The following is a 17,106-nucleotide window of genomic DNA, read 5'->3' as shown; positions in this document are numbered from 1 at the left end:
CTGAGTATGTGAAGTGTTTTATTTTCACACCTCCAGCCAGGGGTGAACCCTGAAATCTTACCCTGCGTGAAGCTCCATGACCCTGGGTAGAAGGTGCGACTTCATCCCCTTGAAGCATAACACCTCCAAGTGTCACAAGTATCAGTACAACTGGTGCCTGGAGGCTGGAAACAAACCCAAGGCCTTGCAGGCCTTGTTCTGATACTGTAAATGAGTTAAATACACTTTCCTGAGTAAGTGAAGTGTTTTATTTTCACACTTCCATCCAGGGGTGAACCCTGAAATCTCACCCTGCGCGAAGCTCCATGACCCTGGGTAGAAGGTGCGACTTCATCCCCTTGAAGCCTAACACCTGCAAATGTCACAAGTATCAGTAAAACTGGTGCCAGGAGGCTGGAAGTAGGCCCAAGGCCTTGCAGGCCTTATTCTGATACTGTAAAGGAGCTAAATACACTTTCCTGAGTGTGTGAAGTGTTTTATTTTCACACCTCCAGCCAGGGGTGAAGCCTGAAATCTCACCCTGCGCGGAGCTCCATGACCCTGGGTAGAAGGTGCGACTTCACCCCCTTGAAGCCTAACACCTACAAATGTCACAAGTATCAGTAAAACTGGTGCCAGGAGGCTGGAAGTAGGCCCAAGGCCTTGCAGGCCTTATTCTGATACTGTAAAGCAGCTAAATACGCTTTCCTGAGTATGTGAAGTGTTTTATTTTCACACCTCCAGCCAGGGGTGAAGCCTGAAATCTCACCCTGCGCGGAGCTCCATAACCCTGGGTAGAAGGTGCGGCTTCATCCCCTTGAAGCCTAACACCTACAAATGTCACAAGTATCAGTAAAACTGGTGCCAGGAGGCTGGAAGTAGGCCCAAGGCCTTGCAGGCCTTATTCTGATACTGTAAAGCAGCTAAATACGCTTTCCTGAGTATGTGAAGTGTTTTATTTTCACACCTCCAGCCAGGGGTGAAGCCTGAAATCTCACCCTGCGCGGAGCTCCATAACCCTGGGTAGAAGGTGCGACTTCATCCCCTTGAAGCATAACACCTGCAAATGTCACAAGTATCAGTAAAACTGGTGCCTGGAGGCTGGAAACACACCCAAGGCCTTGCAGGCCTTATTGTGATACTGTAAAGCAGTTAAATACGCTTTCCTGAGTATGTGAAGTGTTTTATTTTCACACCTCCAGCCAGGGGTGAACCCTGAAATCTTACCCTGCGCGAAGCTCCATGACCCTGGGTAGAAGGTGCGACTTCATCCCCTTGAAGCATAACACCTCCAAGTGTCACAAGTATCAGTACAACTGGTGCCTGGAGGCTGGAAACAAACCCAAGGCCTTGCAGGCCTTGTTCTGATACTGTAAATGAGTTAAATACACTTTCCTGAGTAAGTGAAGTGTTTTATTTTCACACTTCCATCCAGGGGTGAACCCTGATATCTCACCCTGCGCGGAGCTCCATAACCCTGGGTAGAAGTTGCGACTTCATCCCCTTGAAGCCTAACACCTGCAAATGTCACCAGTATCAGTAAAACTGGAGTCTGGAGGCTGGAAACACACCCAAGGCATTGCAGGTCCTATTCTGATACTGTAAAGGAGTTAAATACACTTTAATGAGTATGTGAAGTGTTTTGTTTTCACACCACCAGCCAGGGGTGAACCCTGAATTCTCACCCTGAGCGGAGCTCCATAACCCTGGGTAGAAGGTGCGACTTCATCCCCTTGAAGCCTAACACCTGCAAACGTCACAAGCATCAGTAAAACTGGTGCCTGGGTGCTGGAAACACACCCAAGGCCTTGCAGGCCTTATCCTGATACTGTAAAGGAGTTAAATACACTTTCCTGAGTATGTGAAGTGTTTTGTTTTCACACCTTGAGCCAGGGGTGAACCCTGAAATCTAACCCTGCGCGGAGCTCCATGACCCTGGGTAGAAGGTGCGACTTCTTCCCCTTGAAGCCTAACACCTGCAAATGTCACCAGTATCAGTAAAACTGGTGTCTGGAGGCTGGAAACACACCCAAGGCATTGCAGGCCCTATTCTGATACTGTAAAGGAGTGAAATACGCTTTACTGAGTATGTGAAGTGATTTGTTTTCACACCTCCAGCCAGGGGTGAACCCTGAAATCTTACCCTGCGCGGAGCTCCATGACCCTGGGTAGAAGGTGCGACTTCATCCCCTTGAAGCATAACACCTCCAAGTGTCACAAGTATCAGTACAACTGGTGCCTGGAGGCTGGAAACAAACCCAAGGCCTTGCAGGCCTTGTTCTGATACTGTAAAGGAGTTAAATACACTTTCCTGAGTAAGTGAAGTGTTTTATTTTCACACTTCCATCCAGGGGTGAACCCTGAAATCTCACCCTGCGCGGAGCTCCATAACCCTGGGTAGAAGGTGCGACTTCATCCCCTTGAAGCCTAACACCTGCAAATGTCACAAGTATCAGTAAAACTGGTGCCTGGAGGCTGGAAACACACCCAAGGCCTTGCAGGCCTTATTGTGATACTGTAAAGCAGTTAAATACACTTTCCTGAGTATGTGAAGTGTTTTATTTTCACACCTCCAGCCAGGGGTGAACCCTGAAATCTTACCCTGCGCGAAGCTCCATGACCCTGGGTAGAAGGTGCGACTTCATCCCCTTGAAGCATAACACCTCCAAGTGTCACAAGTATCAGTACAACTGGTGCCTGGAGGCTGGAAACAAACCCAAGGCCTTGCAGGCCTTGTTCTGATACTGTAAATGAGTTAAATACACTTTCCTGAGTAAGTGAAGTGTTTTATTTTCACACTTCCATCCAGGGGTGAACCCTGAAATCTCACCCTGCGCGAAGCTCCATGACCCTGGGTAGAAGGTGCGACTTCATCCCCTTGAAGCCTAACACCTGCAAATGTCACAAGTATCAGTAAAACTGGTGCCAGGAGGCTGGAAGTAGGCCCAAGGCCTTGCAGGCCTTATTCTGATACTGTAAAGGAGCTAAATACACTTTCCTGAGTATGTGAAGTGTTTTATTTTCACACCTCCTGCCAGGGGTGAAGCCTGAAATCTCACCCTGCGCGGAGCTCCATGACCCTGGGTAGAAGGTGCGACTTCATCCCCTTGAAGCCTAACAACTACAAATGTCACAAGTATCAGTAAAACTGGTGCCAGGAGGCTGGAAGTAGGCCCAAGGCCTTGCAGGCCTTATTCTGATACTGTAAAGCAGCTAAATACGCTTTCCTGAGTATGTGAAGTGTTTTATTTTCACACCTCCAGCCAGGGGTGAAGCCTGAAATCTCACCCTGCGCGGAGCTCCATAACCCTGGGTAGAAGGTGCGGCTTCATCCCCTTGAAGCCTAACACCTGCAAATGTCACAAGTATCAGTAAATCTGGTGCCAGGAGGCTGGAAGTAGGCCCAAGGCCTTGCAGGCCTTATTCTGATACTGTAAAGCAGCTAAATACACTTTCCTGAGTATGTGAAGTGTTTTATTTTCACACTTCCATCCAGGGGTGAACCCTGAAATCTCACCCTGCGCGGAGCTCCATAACCCTGGGTAGAAGGTGCGACTTCATCCCCTTGAAGCCTAACACCTACAAATGTCACAAGTATCAGTAAAACTGGTGCCAGGAGGCTGGAAGTAGGCCCAAGGCCTTGCAGGCCTTATTCTGATATTGTAAAGCAGCTAAATACACTTTCCTGAGTATGTGAAGTGTATATTTTTCACACCTCAAGCCTGGGGTGAACCCTGAAATCTCACCCTGCGCGGAGCTCCATGACCCTGGGTAGAAGGTGCGACTTCATCCCCTTGAAGCCTAACACCTGCAAATGTCACAAGCATCAGTAAAACTGGTGCCTGGATGCTGGAAACACACCCAAGGCCTTGCAGGCCTTATTCTGATACTGTAAAGGAGTTAAATACACTTTCCTGAGTATGTGAAGTGTTTTATTTTCACACCTCCAGCCAGGGGTGAACCCTGATATCTCACCCTGCGCGGAGCTCCATACCCTTGGGTAGAAGGTGCAACTTTATCCCCTTGAAGCCTAACACCTGCAAATGTCACAAGTATCAGTAAATTGGTGCCAGGAGGCTGGAATTAGGCCCAAGGCCTGGCAGGCCTTGTTCTGATACTGTGAAGGAGTTAAATACACTTTACTGAGTATGTAAAGTGTTTTGTTTTCACACCAACAGCCAGGGGTGAACCCTGAATTCTCACCCTGCGCGGAGCTCCATAACCTTGGGTAGAAGGTGCAACTTCATCCCCTTGAAGCCTAACACCTGCAAATGTCACAAGTATCAGTAAATTGGTGCTAGGAGGCTGGAACTAGGCCCAAGGCCTTGTTATGATACTGTGAAGGAGTTAAATACACTTTACTGAGTATGTAAAGTGTTTTGTTTTCACACCAACAGCCAGGGGTGAACCCTGAATTCTCACCCTGCGCGGAGCTCCATAACGCTGGGTAGAAGTTGCGACTTCATCCCCTTGAAGCCTAACACCTGCAAATGTCACCAGTATCAGTAAAACTGGTGTCTGGAGGCTGGAAACACACCCAAGGCATTGCAGGTCCTATTCTGATACTGTAAAGGAGTTAAATACACTTTACTGAGAATGTGAAGTGTTTTGTTTTCACACCTTGAGCCAGGGGTGAACCCTGAAATCTAACCCTGCGCGGAGCTCCATGACCCTGGGTAGAAGGTGCGACTTCCTCCCCTTGAAGCCTAACACCTGCAAATGTCACAAGGATCATTAAAACTGGTGTCTGGAGGCTGGAATTAGGCCCAAGGCCTTGCAGGCCTTGTTCAGTTACTGTGAAGGAGATAGATACTCTTTACTGAGTATGTGAAGTGTTTTGTTTACACACAAACAGCCAGGGGTGAACCCTGAATTCTCACCCTGCGCAGAGCTCCATAACCCTGGGTAGAAGGTGCGACTTCATCCCCTTGAAGCCTAACACCTGCAAATGTCACAAGCATCAGTAAAACTGGTGCCTGGATGCTGGAAACACACCCAAGGCCTTGCAGGCCTTATTCTGATACTGTAAAGCAGCTAAATACGCTTTCCTGAGTATGTGAAGTGTTTTATTTTCACACCTCCAGCCAGGGGTGAAGCCTGAAATCTCACCCTGCGCGGAGCTCCATAACCCTGGGTAGAAGGTGCGACTTCATCCCCTTGAAGCCTAACACCTGCAAATGTCACAAGTATCAGTAAAACTGGTGCCTGGAGGCTGGAAACACACCCAAGGCCTTGCAGGCCTTATTGTGATACTGTAAAGCAGTTAAATACACTTTCCTGAGTATGTGAAGTGTTTTATTTTCACACCTCCAGCCAGGGGTGAACCCTGAAATCTTACCCTGCGCGAAGCTCCATGACCCTGGGTAGAAGGTGCGACTTCATCCCCTTGAAGCATAACACCTCCAAGTGTCACAAGTATCAGTACAACTGGTGCCTGGAGGCTGGAAACAAACCCAAGGCCTTGCAGGCCTTGTTCTGATACTGTAAATGAGTTAAATACACTTTCCTGAGTAAGTGAAGTGTTTTATTTTCACACTTCCATCCAGGGGTGAACCCTGAAATCTCACCCTGCGCGAAGCTCCATGACCCTGGGTAGAAGGTGCGACTTCATCCCCTTGAAGCCTAACACCTGCAAATGTCACAAGTATCAGTAAAACTGGTGCCAGGAGGCTGGAAGTAGGCCCAAGGCCTTGCAGGCCTTATTCTGATACTGTAAAGGAGCTAAATACACTTTCCTGAGTATGTGAAGTGTTTTATTTTCACACCTCCAGCCAGGGGTGAAGCCTGAAATCTCACCCAGCGCGGAGCTCCATGACCCTGGGTAGAAGGTGCGACTTCATCCCCTTGAAGCCTAACAACTACAAATGTCACAAGTATCAGTAAAACTGGTGCCAGGAGGCTGGAAGTAGGCCCAAGGCCTTGCAGGCCTTATTCTGATACTGTAAAGCAGCTAAATACGCTTTCCTGAGTATGTGAAGTGTTTTATTTTCACACCTCCAGCCAGGGGTGAAGCCTGAAATCTCACCCTGCGCGGAGCTCCATAACCCTGGGTAGAAGGTGCGGCTTCATCCCCTTGAAGCCTAACACCTGCAAATGTCACAAGTATCAGTAAATCTGGTGCCAGGAGGCTGGAAGTAGGCCCAAGGCCTTGCAGGCCTTATTCTGATACTGTAAAGCAGCTAAATACACTTTCCTGAGTATGTGAAGTGTTTTATTTTCACACTTCCATCCAGGGGTGAACCCTGAAATCTCACCCTGCGCGGAGCTCCATAACCCTGGGTAGAAGGTGCGACTTCATCCCCTTGAAGCCTAACACCTACAAATGTCACAAGTATCAGTAAAACTGGTGCCAGGAGGCTGGAAGTAGGCCCAAGGCCTTGCAGGCCTTATTCTGATATTGTAAAGCAGCTAAATACACTTTCCTGAGTATGTGAAGTGTATATTTTTCACACCTCAAGCCTGGGGTGAACCCTGAAATCTCACCCTGCGCGGAGCTCCATGACCCTGGGTAGAAGGTGCGACTTCATCCCCTTGAAGCCTAACACCTGCAAATGTCACAAGCATCAGTAAAACTGGTGCCTGGATGCTGGAAACACACCCAAGGCCTTGCAGGCCTTATTCTGATACTGTAAAGGAGTTAAATACACTTTCCTGAGTATGTGAAGTGTTTTATTTTCACACCTCCAGCCAGGGGTGAACCCTGATATCTCACCCTGCGCGGAGCTCCATACCCTTGGGTAGAAGGTGCAACTTTATCCCCTTGAAGCATAACACCTCCAAGTGTCACAAGTATCAGTACAACTGGTGCCTGGAGGCTGGAAACAAACCCAAGGCCTTGCAGGCCTTGTTCTGATACTGTAAATGAGTTAAATACACTTTCCTGAGTAAGTGAAGTGTTTTATTTTCACACTTCCATCCAGGGGTGAACCCTGAAATCTCACCCTGCGCGGAGCTCCATAACCCTGGGTAGAAGGTGCGACTTCATCCCCTTGAAGCCTAACACCTACAAATGTCACAAGTATCAGTAAAACTGGTGCCAGGAGGCTGGAAGTAGGCCCAAGGCCTTGCAGGCCTTATTCTGATATTGTAAAGCAGCTAAATACACTTTCCTGAGTATGTGAAGTGTATATTTTTCACACCTCAAGCCTGGGGTGAACCCTGAAATCTCACCCTGCGCGGAGCTCCATGACCCTGGGTAGAAGGTGCGACTTCATCCCCTTGAAGCCTAACACCTGCAAATGTCACAAGCATCAGTAAAACTGGTGCCTGGATGCTGGAAACACACCCAAGGCCTTGCAGGCCTTATTCTGATACTGTAAAGGAGTTAAATAAACTTTCCTGAGTATGTGAAGTGTTTTATTTTCACACCTCCAGCCAGGGTTGAAGCCTGAAATCTCACCCTGTGCGGAGCTCCATGACCCTGGGTAGAAGGTGCGACTTCATCCCCTTGAAGCATAACACCTCCAAGTGTCACAAGGATCAGTACAACTGGTGCCTGGAGGCTGGAAACAAACCCAAGACCTTGCAGGCCTTGTTCTGATACTGTAAAGCAGCTAAATACACTTTCCTGATTATGTGAAGTGTTTTATCTTCACACCTGCAGCCAGGGGTGAACCCTGAAATCTCACCCTGCGCGGAGCTCCATAGCCCTGGGTAGAAGGAGATACTGTGTCCCCTTAAACCTGTAATTTTCAAAATGTCATAAAAAGAATAAATCAAGCGCCTGGAGGCTAGAAATGGGCCCGAGACACTGAAGTCTTGGATCTGATAATGTAAAGGGCTTTGTGTACCTTTTGAGTGAAGTTTTTTTTCCCACCTCCAGCCGAGGGTTAAATCCTGAAATATTACCCCAATCGAAGCTCCATAGCCCTGTGTAGAAAAAGTGACTTCGTCCCCTTGGACCTAAAATGTTAGTACTTTTTTTTTATTTTTGTATTAAACATTGTTAAAGGGGTGACTGGAGGCTAATAAAATGGACCAGATACTGTGAAGGACATTATTTCATTTTTGGGCGAAAAAAAAATAAAAAAATAAAAATATATGTATTATATTATTATTGCGATTTTTTTTTTTTATTGGGGCCCATCTCCAGCTAAGGGGGAAAACCTGAAATGTTACCCGAAGCGGAGCTCCATTGCCCTGGGTAGAAGTAGTGCCATGGTCCCCTTGAACCAAAATGCCAACAAAAGAATAAATAAATAAATAAAAAAAAAGTACTAAAACAGGTGCTTAGAGGCCCAGAGGGTCCCGAAATCGGTCACGATCGATCACAAAAAAAATGAGGATCCCACACCCCATGGCCCTGCATGGGAACTCTATTTTACTGACTATTAAGCCCCCACGGAGTGGGGGCTTACAGCGCCCGAGCGGGAGACAAAAGTTAGAGTTAGCGCCGCCCATCCGCCGCCCGGCCATCTGGTCGCTCAGCTCCGAGGGCCATCTGGTCGCGCAACTCGGCGACCAGATGGCCGGCCGCGCTCCCGGCGCGGCTAACTCTAACCTTTGTCCCTCGTCCGTGTTCTGTAAGCCCCCACTACGTGGGGGCTTAATAGTCGAGGGAGAAATGACCGGCCCTGGGCCGGGCCAAACTCGCCTTGGGTCCCCAGTACAGGGCTCTAGGATGGCGGGCCCCTGGGCCGGCCTATACCCGCCTTAGGTCCCCAGTTCAGGGCTCCAGGATGGCGGGCCCCTGGGCCGGGCTATACCCGCCTTAGGTGCCCAGTACAGGGCTTCAGGATAGCGGCCCCATGGGCTGGACTGGGATGAACGCGCCCCTGGACCCCCATGCCGGGGCTCCAGGAAGGCACCCTGGCCCCGGGACAGTGCCTTGCATGGCAGGGTGGCTGCGGAGAATTTCCCCTGATGCACCCCTCACTCGACCCGCTGTGGGCCTAGAAAGCAGCCCTAGCGCATAGACACAGCTCTCCCATGACATCGTGGTCGGCTCTTAAAAGAGCCTTTGGGTTTTGTTTTGTTTTTTCCGTGGGCAAGCCGAGTGTTTACCCGCCGAATCCGTAGAGGGTGCGACCCTGACGCTTCAGGGCGTAGACCACATCCATGGCGGTGACGGTCTTCCTCTTGGCGTGCTCGGTGTAGGTGACGGCGTCCCGGATCACGTTCTCCAGGAAAACCTTCAACACCCCGCGGGTCTCCTCGTAGATGAGGCCGGAGATGCGCTTGACCCCGCCACGGCGAGCCAGGCGGCGAATGGCTGGCTTGGTGATGCCCTGGATGTTGTCCCGGAGCACCTTGCGGTGCCTCTTGGCGCCGCCTTTGCCGAGCCCCTTCCCTCCTTTACCGCGTCCAGACATGGTCTCCTGTCGGTGCTGTGACTGAGCAGAAATGAGGGCCGCGGCCAGCGGCGGCTGCTTATATGGAGGAGCTGTGCCGGACCAGCTAGGGCGCTGCAAGCGGCCCACGTGACTCAAAGGATGGCGAGGGAGCCCGCCCCGGACCGCCCTCTGCAGGGAGCGGGGGCTGGAGCGGCCGTTGCCGTTTGAAAAAGAGCGCGCTCCCAGCCGCCTCTTTGTCGTGGGCTCTGCAGCTGCCGCCGGGGCATAGATCACAGTCAAGCACACACACACGCGCCTCCCTTCCCGGGCCCCCACTCGTCACCGCGGCCCGCCTAACCCTGGCGCTCGGTGCCCGCTCCCACCATGAACAGAAGGCTCTGAAAAGTGTTAATGGAGCAAACAGGTTAACGGCCTCGCCGGCAGCACCCAGCTGTGTGCGGCCGCCCGCCACCCCGTAACACTGTCCACATGTCACGCCCGGTTGTGGCAAGTCTGTAAACTGCCCCTATTAAAATGTACATTTTTTTTTTTTTTACAAAAACATTATTATTGTGGGCCTCAAGCTAGGTTTTGGGACGGGGGCCAAGATCTACGTGTACGTCCGAGGGCTTGTGCATGCCCTCCTATGTAGCGACGGTGCGGGCGCTGCCGCAACTATGAAGCCGCCAGAGTAACACCTTGGCCACGGATACGCTCTTTGATGGAGTCTGTGGTTGGCCCTGAAAAGAGCCTTTGTGTTTAGGGTGCGTTTCCACGGTGGTCTGCGGGCCTTTACTTGCTTGCTTTGCCCCCTGCCTTGTGGCTCTCGGTTTTCTTGGGCAGCAGCACGGCCTGGATGTTGGGCAGGACTCCTCCCTGGGCGATGGTGACTCGGCCCAGCAGCTTGTTCAGCTCCTCGTCGTTGCGGATGGCCAGCTGGAGGTGTCTGGGGATGATGCGGGTCTTTTTGTTGTCCCGGGCCGCGTTGCCGGCCAGCTCCAGGATCTCAGCGGTCAGGTACTCCAGGACTGCAGCCAGATAGACTGGGGCACCGGCGCCCACCCTCTCGGCGTAGCTTCCCTTGCGGAGCAGCCTGTGCACACGGCCCACGGGGAACTGGAGCCCGGCTCTGGAAGAGCGTGTCTTGGCCTTAGCGCGGGCCTTTCCTCCTTGCTTTCCGCGTCCAGACATGGCGATCGATGCAGGGGCTCACTCACACAACAGAAAGAATAGTACTGCTGTTCTGCGGGACTCCGGCGATATAAAGACTTCGGGCGCTTCTGATTGGTTGACAGCTAGGCTCTGATAGTTCTTCTCATTGGAGGGAGGAGGGCTTCCTTTTCACCAATCAAAGTTCCAGTACCGCATTACAAAGGGAAGTGGGGGCCCTGCCTGAGCCTGCCAATGAGACGGGAGAGCAGAGAAGCAGCTACTTTACACGGCCAGCCTATAAATACAAGTGCCGGGCTCGCCTGCCTTATTTCTCTCGGCTCCACAGGAAGCGGTGCAGATTGTCGACCATGCCTGAACCAGCCAAGTCCGCGCCGGCTCCCAAGAAGGGCTCCAAGAAAGCGCTCTCCAAGCCGCCCAAGAAGGACGGGAAGAAGCGCAAGAGGAGCAGGAAGGAAAGCTATGCTATCTACATTTACAAAGTGATGAAGCAGGTGCACCCGGACACCGGCATCTCCTCCAAGGCCATGGGCATCATGAACTCCTTCGTGAACGACATCTTCGAGCGCATCGCCGGGGAGGCTTCCCGCCTGGCCCACTACAACTCGCGGCGCACCATCACCTCCCGGGAGATCCAGACCGCAGTGCGTCTGCTGCTGCCCGGAGAGCTGGCCAAGCACGCCGTGTCCGAGGGCACCAAGGCCGTCACCAAGTACACCAGCGCCAAGTAAGGCTTCGAGGCGCATCCCCAACTAACACAACGGCTCTTTTAAGGGCCACTCACGTCCTCCCCTAAGAGCTAATGTGCTTCATTTATGACCGGAGAAAGAAGTGTTTTAAACGGTAATGTTGAGCGCACAAGACCCGCTCTCACGGGGCTTGCTGCAGACCGAGGGACGATGGAGCAGGCAACCCGTTTTAATAAGCATGTTTATATGAATGAGCCCTCTTTGGGACCAAGTGTCACACAAGCACTGTAATGTAACGATGACGTTAAATAAAGCCCACGCGGAACTCGCACGGCTGCCCCCGGGCTTATTGTTTCCTGCGACCAGTTTTAGTGTGTGCGGGTGTCACGTTGTGTTTGTACTTTAAGACCAGGGGCAACGGCTAACATCCGCCCCAGGGCAAAGGCTCCCGAAATCGGGACACATAAACCCGATGTACAGATGCCCCACAGCGCTGGCTTGTGACCAGCGGATCCCAGCACGACCCTCTACCCAAACAAAGCGCTTTATTAATTGAAGAGGTGGCTGTGCACACCGAGTGCTCGGATTTCCCAGTGCCGGTATAAGTTTCCCAGTGCCGGTATAAGTTTCCCAGTGCCGGTATAAGTTACCCAGTACTCGGGGTACTCTCAGCCAGCCCACCCACCCACACCTGTAGAACATGGCAGATAAGAGAAGCTCGTAGGTGACAGGGTGGTGGCCCTTAAAAGAGCCGTTGTGGTGGTTGTTCGGGTCGGTGTCTCCTTAGGCCCTCTCGCCTCGGATGCGACGGGCCAGCTGGATGTCCTTGGGCATGATGGTCACCCTCTTGGCGTGGATGGCGCACAGGTTGGTGTCCTCGAAGAGCCCGACCAGGTAGGCCTCGCTGGCCTCTTGCAGGGCCATGACGGCGGAGCTCTGGAAGCGCAGGTCGGTCTTGAAGTCCTGGGCGATCTCCCTCACCAAGCGCTGGAAGGGCAGCTTGCGGATGAGGAGCTCGGTGGACTTCTGGTAGCGGCGGATCTCGCGGAGAGCCACAGTGCCGGGTCGGTAGCGGTGAGGCTTCTTGACTCCACCGGTGGCAGGGGCGCTCTTGCGGGCAGCCTTGGTGGCCAGCTGCTTGCGAGGCGCTTTGCCGCCGGTGGACTTGCGGGCTGTCTGCTTGGTGCGGGCCATGGCGGGAGCGGTCTCTCTCAACGACGAGCGAGGAAGAATGGAGTTCGAGCAGGCAAGAGCCCTATTTATGCACTCGAAGACGGAGGGCTGCTCTGGTTGGCTGAAGCGACCGCCCCAGGTTTGAAAACAGCCCGCGGTGTGCAACGATTGGCTACTCAACCGGAGGCTGTAGCCTGCCTCTCCAATGAGCTGTGGAGAAAAAGACACCCTCCGATTGGACGATGTACGTTGGAGCCGAAGCCCGCGCTTCGGTCAACCTTTGTCTCCGTGTCCATCCACTCATTTGTAGTCACACGAACCACTCGCCCCCGATCAACTGGGCGAGGAGACCAGGATGTTTTAAGTGTACCGCCCTTGGTCACCCTGGAACACGCCGCCGTTGACTGCGCTCGATTTCACGTTCACAATCGTCTGCTTTATGCAGACACCACTTCGAGTCTGCCCGGATACAGTGAAAGCACCAAGGCACACGTTATCTCACATTTATTATAAACTGAGGTCTAATAACTCCCAGACCCCCTTCTTTCTTTGTTATAAAGATTCCAATCCACGCAGCACCAAAAGAGCCGTTCATATGACCAAGATCACACACGGCACTCGCGTGTGTAAAGGTGCGCTAGGGATTTACTGTGCCGTTTATTATTATTGAGAAGTGTGCACGCGGGGTGAAAGGGTGGGGGTGAACAAGCTCTCTTCTAGACCGGGTGGATGGCTCTTAAAAGAGCCGTTGTGTTTGCAGTGTCTCGGTGCAAGCCCTTACTTCTTCTTGGGCGCTGCCTTCTTGGGCTTGGCTGCTTTGGGCTTGGCTGCCTTGGGTTTGACTACCTTGGCAGGGCTTTTCTTGGCCACTTTGGGCTTCGCCGCCTTGGCTTTCGCTGGGCTCTTGGCAGCCTTCTTGGCGGGGGCAGCCTTGGGCTTCTTGGGGCTCTTTGCTGCCGCTGGCTTCTTGACCTTCTTCGGGCTCTTCTTGACCCCCGCGGGAGCCTTTTTGGGCTTCTTGGCAGCAGGGGCAGCTTTCTTGGCCGCTGGTTTCTTGGTCTTGGCGGCCGCCTTCTTGGCCGCCTTCTTGCCCTCCAGCTGCTTCTTGTTCACCTTGAAGGATCCGGAGGCCCCGGTGCCCTTCAGCTGGGCCAGGGCGCCTTTGCTGACCAGGCTCTTGACGGAGGCCTTGACCCGGCTCTTGTTCTTGTCCACATCGTAGCCCTCGGCGATCAGCCCCTTCTTCATGGCCGACAGGGAGACTCCCTTCCTCTCGGCAGAGGCGGTCACCACCTTCAAGATCAGATCGGCCACGCTGGGGCCGGAAGGCTTCTTGGCCTTGGAGGCCCCCGCTGTCTTCTTCTGCTGCTTCTTCTTCTTGGGGGCGACCTCAGCGGGAGGCGCCGCGGCGGCTGGAGCGGTTTCGGCCATTGCAATGCAAGTCTCGGCGCGGGCGCTGTCACAGAACAGAAATGTCCCTCTCGGCCCGAGCCCCGTGAATATATACAGGGAGGAGCCAGCCTCTGATTGGTCGCGAGCAGACAGGGCTCTGCGAGGCACACTCGGCTCTCTGCTCCGAGCTGACTTTTGTGTTTCCTACCTTCCGATTATCCACGTTTTAAAGCACAATCAGTTAAACACGCGCTTCCACACATGTATGACCAGGAGCCCAGCTTCGGCCCTCTCCCGGGCCTGCCCCCGTTTCGGATCCACCCCTCGTCCCTGGCTTGTGATCCGCGGGGAGACTCGGCGCTCCCCCGACGGCGGACGCCTCCATGCCTGAAATCCCGGGCTCCCGGCCCCTTTTCCCCGGTCCACTCTCGCCTCCTGCGGCCGGGAGCGGCGGCCCGCGGGAGGGAGGGGGCTCCTGCAGGGAGCGGGCCCTGCGGCGTCACAGTGGGGCTGCGGGGGCCGCGGGGAGCGCGTTCTGGAACGGGCCGAAGTAACACAGGGCTCCGCCGGCCGAGCGCGGGGTGGAAACAATGCCAGGGAGCCCCCAGCCCGGCGCCTGCACCCTCGGCTGTGGCACCCACGGCTGGGGGGGGCGCAACCGGAGGCCTTTTACAAGCAGCGGGGCACGGCCCTGGCTCCGGCCTCGCATGCATCACCAGGCGGCCGTGTGCTGGCAGCTTCACATGCAGGCAGAGGGCATTCACTGCCGAGCGCCGAGCCAGAGGAGGCGGGCGCAGACTAAATAAAATAAATACAGTGACACAACGAAGGAAGGCGGCCGAGTTAGGCCTACATGTTTAAAAACACCCCAAGTGAGAGCAGAGGGTGGGAATGCACCTGAAATGGTGACCCCAGTACCGGCATGGAGGCACTCTACTGAGCTGATTTTTAAAGCTGGAGCTAGGTGTACGTCTGAGGTGACATCTGTAGACAGAGTGAGTTACTGTATGTCAGACGCTGAGCCTATGACCGGGGGGAGGCCCACTGCGGAACTGAATAGTACAGTACAGAGTGAGGCATGTGACTACAACTGTTCTACTGAGCCCTATCGCTGGAGTGGGGACCACTCCTGAATCCAATGGTATATCACGAGGGAGACCTGAGACCAGAAATGATATTCTGCGCCCTGTAGCCTGATCGAGGCCTGCTGCTAATTTGGACGGAGGTAGGGGAAGAAAACAGAACACTTCACATAGTCCAGAACGTACATGAACACCAGTCCCAGTATCAGATCTTAGCCTTCAGGATCTCCGGCCCATCCCTAGCTTCCAGGTACCTGTTTTAGTAATATGTGTGACATTTGGAGGTGTACAGCTTCAAGGGGATGAAGTTGCACCTTCTACACAGGGTTGAGGAGCTCCGCGCAGGGTGAGATTTCAGGGTTCATGCCTGGCTGGAGGTGTGAAAACAAAACACTCCACATAGTCACACCTCCATCCAGGGGTGAACCCTGAAATCTCACCCTGCGCGGAGCTCCATGACCCTGGGTAGAAGGTGCGACTTCATCCCCTTGAAGCCTAACACCTACAAATGTCACAAGTATCAGTACAACTGGTGCCAGGAGGCTGGAAGTAGGCCCAAGGCCTTGCAGGCCATATTCTGATACTGTAAAGGAGCTAAATACACTTTCCTGAGAATGTGAGGTGTTTTATTTTCACACCAACAGCCAGGGGTGAACCCTGAATTCTCACCCTGCGCGGAGCTCCATAACCCTGGGTAGAAGTTGCGACTTCATCCCCTTGAAGCCTAACACCTGCAAATGTCACCAGTATCAGTAAAACTGGAGTCTGGAGGCTGGAAACACACCCAAGGCATTGCAGGTCCTATTCTGATACTGTAAAGGAGTTAAATACACTTTACTGAGGATGTGAAGTGTTTTGTTTTCACACCACCAGCCAGGGGTGAACCCTGAATTCTCACCCTGCGCGGAGATCCATAACCCTGGGTAGAAGGTGCGACTTCATCCCCTTGAAGCCTAACACCTGCAAACGTCACAAGCATCAGTAAAACTGGTGCCTGGATGCTGGAAACACACCCAGGGCCTTGCAGGCCTTATCTTGATACTGTAAAGGAGTTAAATACACTTTCCTGAGTATGTGAAGTGTTTTGTTTTCACACCTTGAGCCAGGGGTGAACCCTGAAATCTAACCCTGCGCGGAGCTCCATGACCCTGGGTAGAAGGTGCGACTTCTTCCCCTTGAAGCCTAACACCTGCAAATGTCACCAGTATCAGTAAAACTGGTGTCTGGAGGCTGGAAACACACCCAAGGCATTGCAGGCCCTATTCTGATACTGTAAAGGAGTGAAATACACTTTCCTGAGTATGTGAAGTGTTTTATTTTCACACCTTGAGCCAGGGGTGAACCCTGAAATCTAACCCTGCGCGGAGCTCCGTGACCATGGGTAGAAGGTGCGACTTCTTCCCCTTGAAGCCTAACACCTGCAAATGTCACAAGCATCAGTAAAACTGGTGCCTGGATGCTGGAAACACACCCAAGGCCTTGCAGGCCTTATTCTGATACTGTAAAGGAGTTAAATACACTTTCCTGAGTATGTGAAGTGTTTTATTTTCACACCTCCAGCCAGGGGTGAACCCTGATATCTCACCCTGCGCGGAGCTCCATACCCTTGGGTAGAAGGTGCAACTTTATCCCCTTGAAGCCTAACACCTGCAAATGTCACAAGTATCAGTAAATTGGTGCCAGGAGGCTGGAATTAGGCCCAAGGCCTTGCAGGCCTTGTTCTGATACTGTGAAGGAGTTAAATACACTTTACTGAGTATGTAAAGTGTTTTGTTTTCACACCAACAGCCAGGGGTGAACCCTGAATTCTCACCCTGCGCGGAGCTCCATAACCTTGGGTAGAAGGTGCAACTTCATCCCCTTGAAGCCTAACACCTGCAAATGTCACCAGTATCAGTAAAACTGGTGTCTGGAGGCTGGAAACACACCCAAGGCCTTGCAGGCCTTATTATGATACTGTAAAGCAGTTAAATACACTTTCCTGAGTATGTGAAGTGTTTTATTTTCACACCTCAAGCCTGGGGTGAAGCCAGAAATCTCACCCTGCGCGGAGCTCCATGACACTGGGTAGAAGGTGCGACTTCATCCCCTTGAAGCCTAACACCTGCAAATGTCACAAGTATCAGTAAAACTGGTGCCAGGAGGCTGAAAGTAGGCCCAAGGCCTTGTAGGCCTTGTTCTGATACTGTAAAGCAGCTAAATACACTTTCCTGAGTATGTGAAGTGTTTTATTTTCACACCTCAAGCCTGGGGTGAACCCTGAAATCTTACCCTGCGCGGAGCTCCATAACCCTGGGTAGAAGGTGCGACTTCATCCCCTTGAAGCCTAACACCTGCAAATGTCACAAG

At 52.6% G+C, this 17,106-nt stretch overlaps 3 protein-coding genes across 3 annotated transcripts; all 3 read right to left on the bottom strand.

Annotated features, from left to right (window-relative positions):
* Positions 1–8,919: 8,919 nt before the first annotated feature.
* Positions 8,920–10,495, bottom strand: LOC146769063 (histone H4). The gene has a single exon (XM_085640543.1). It carries the CDS (start codon positions 9,288–9,290, stop codon positions 8,979–8,981), a length of 312 nt encoding a protein of 103 aa, XP_085496669.1. The 5' UTR covers positions 9,291–10,495; the 3' UTR covers positions 8,920–8,978.
* Positions 10,496–11,843: 1,348 nt separating this feature from the next.
* LOC146769062 (histone H3) lies at positions 11,844–12,886 on the bottom strand. The gene has a single exon (XM_085640542.1). It carries the CDS (start codon positions 12,302–12,304, stop codon positions 11,894–11,896), a length of 411 nt encoding a protein of 136 aa, XP_085496668.1. The 5' UTR covers positions 12,305–12,886; the 3' UTR covers positions 11,844–11,893.
* A 127-nt stretch (positions 12,887–13,013) lies between these two features.
* Positions 13,014–14,503, bottom strand: LOC146769061 (histone H1.5-like). Its single transcript, XM_085640541.1, has one exon. It carries the CDS (start codon positions 13,712–13,714, stop codon positions 13,061–13,063), a length of 654 nt encoding a protein of 217 aa, XP_085496667.1. The 5' UTR covers positions 13,715–14,503; the 3' UTR covers positions 13,014–13,060.
* Between the last annotated feature and the right edge of the window lie 2,603 nt (positions 14,504–17,106).

Source organism: Triturus cristatus, unplaced genomic scaffold, assembly GCF_964204655.1.
Source record: "Triturus cristatus unplaced genomic scaffold, aTriCri1.1 SCAFFOLD_486, whole genome shotgun sequence".
NCBI lineage: Eukaryota > Metazoa > Chordata > Amphibia > Caudata > Salamandridae > Triturus > Triturus cristatus.
The sequence above is the reverse complement of the archived record's forward strand: the minus strand, read 5'-3'. Positions and strand labels throughout refer to the sequence as shown.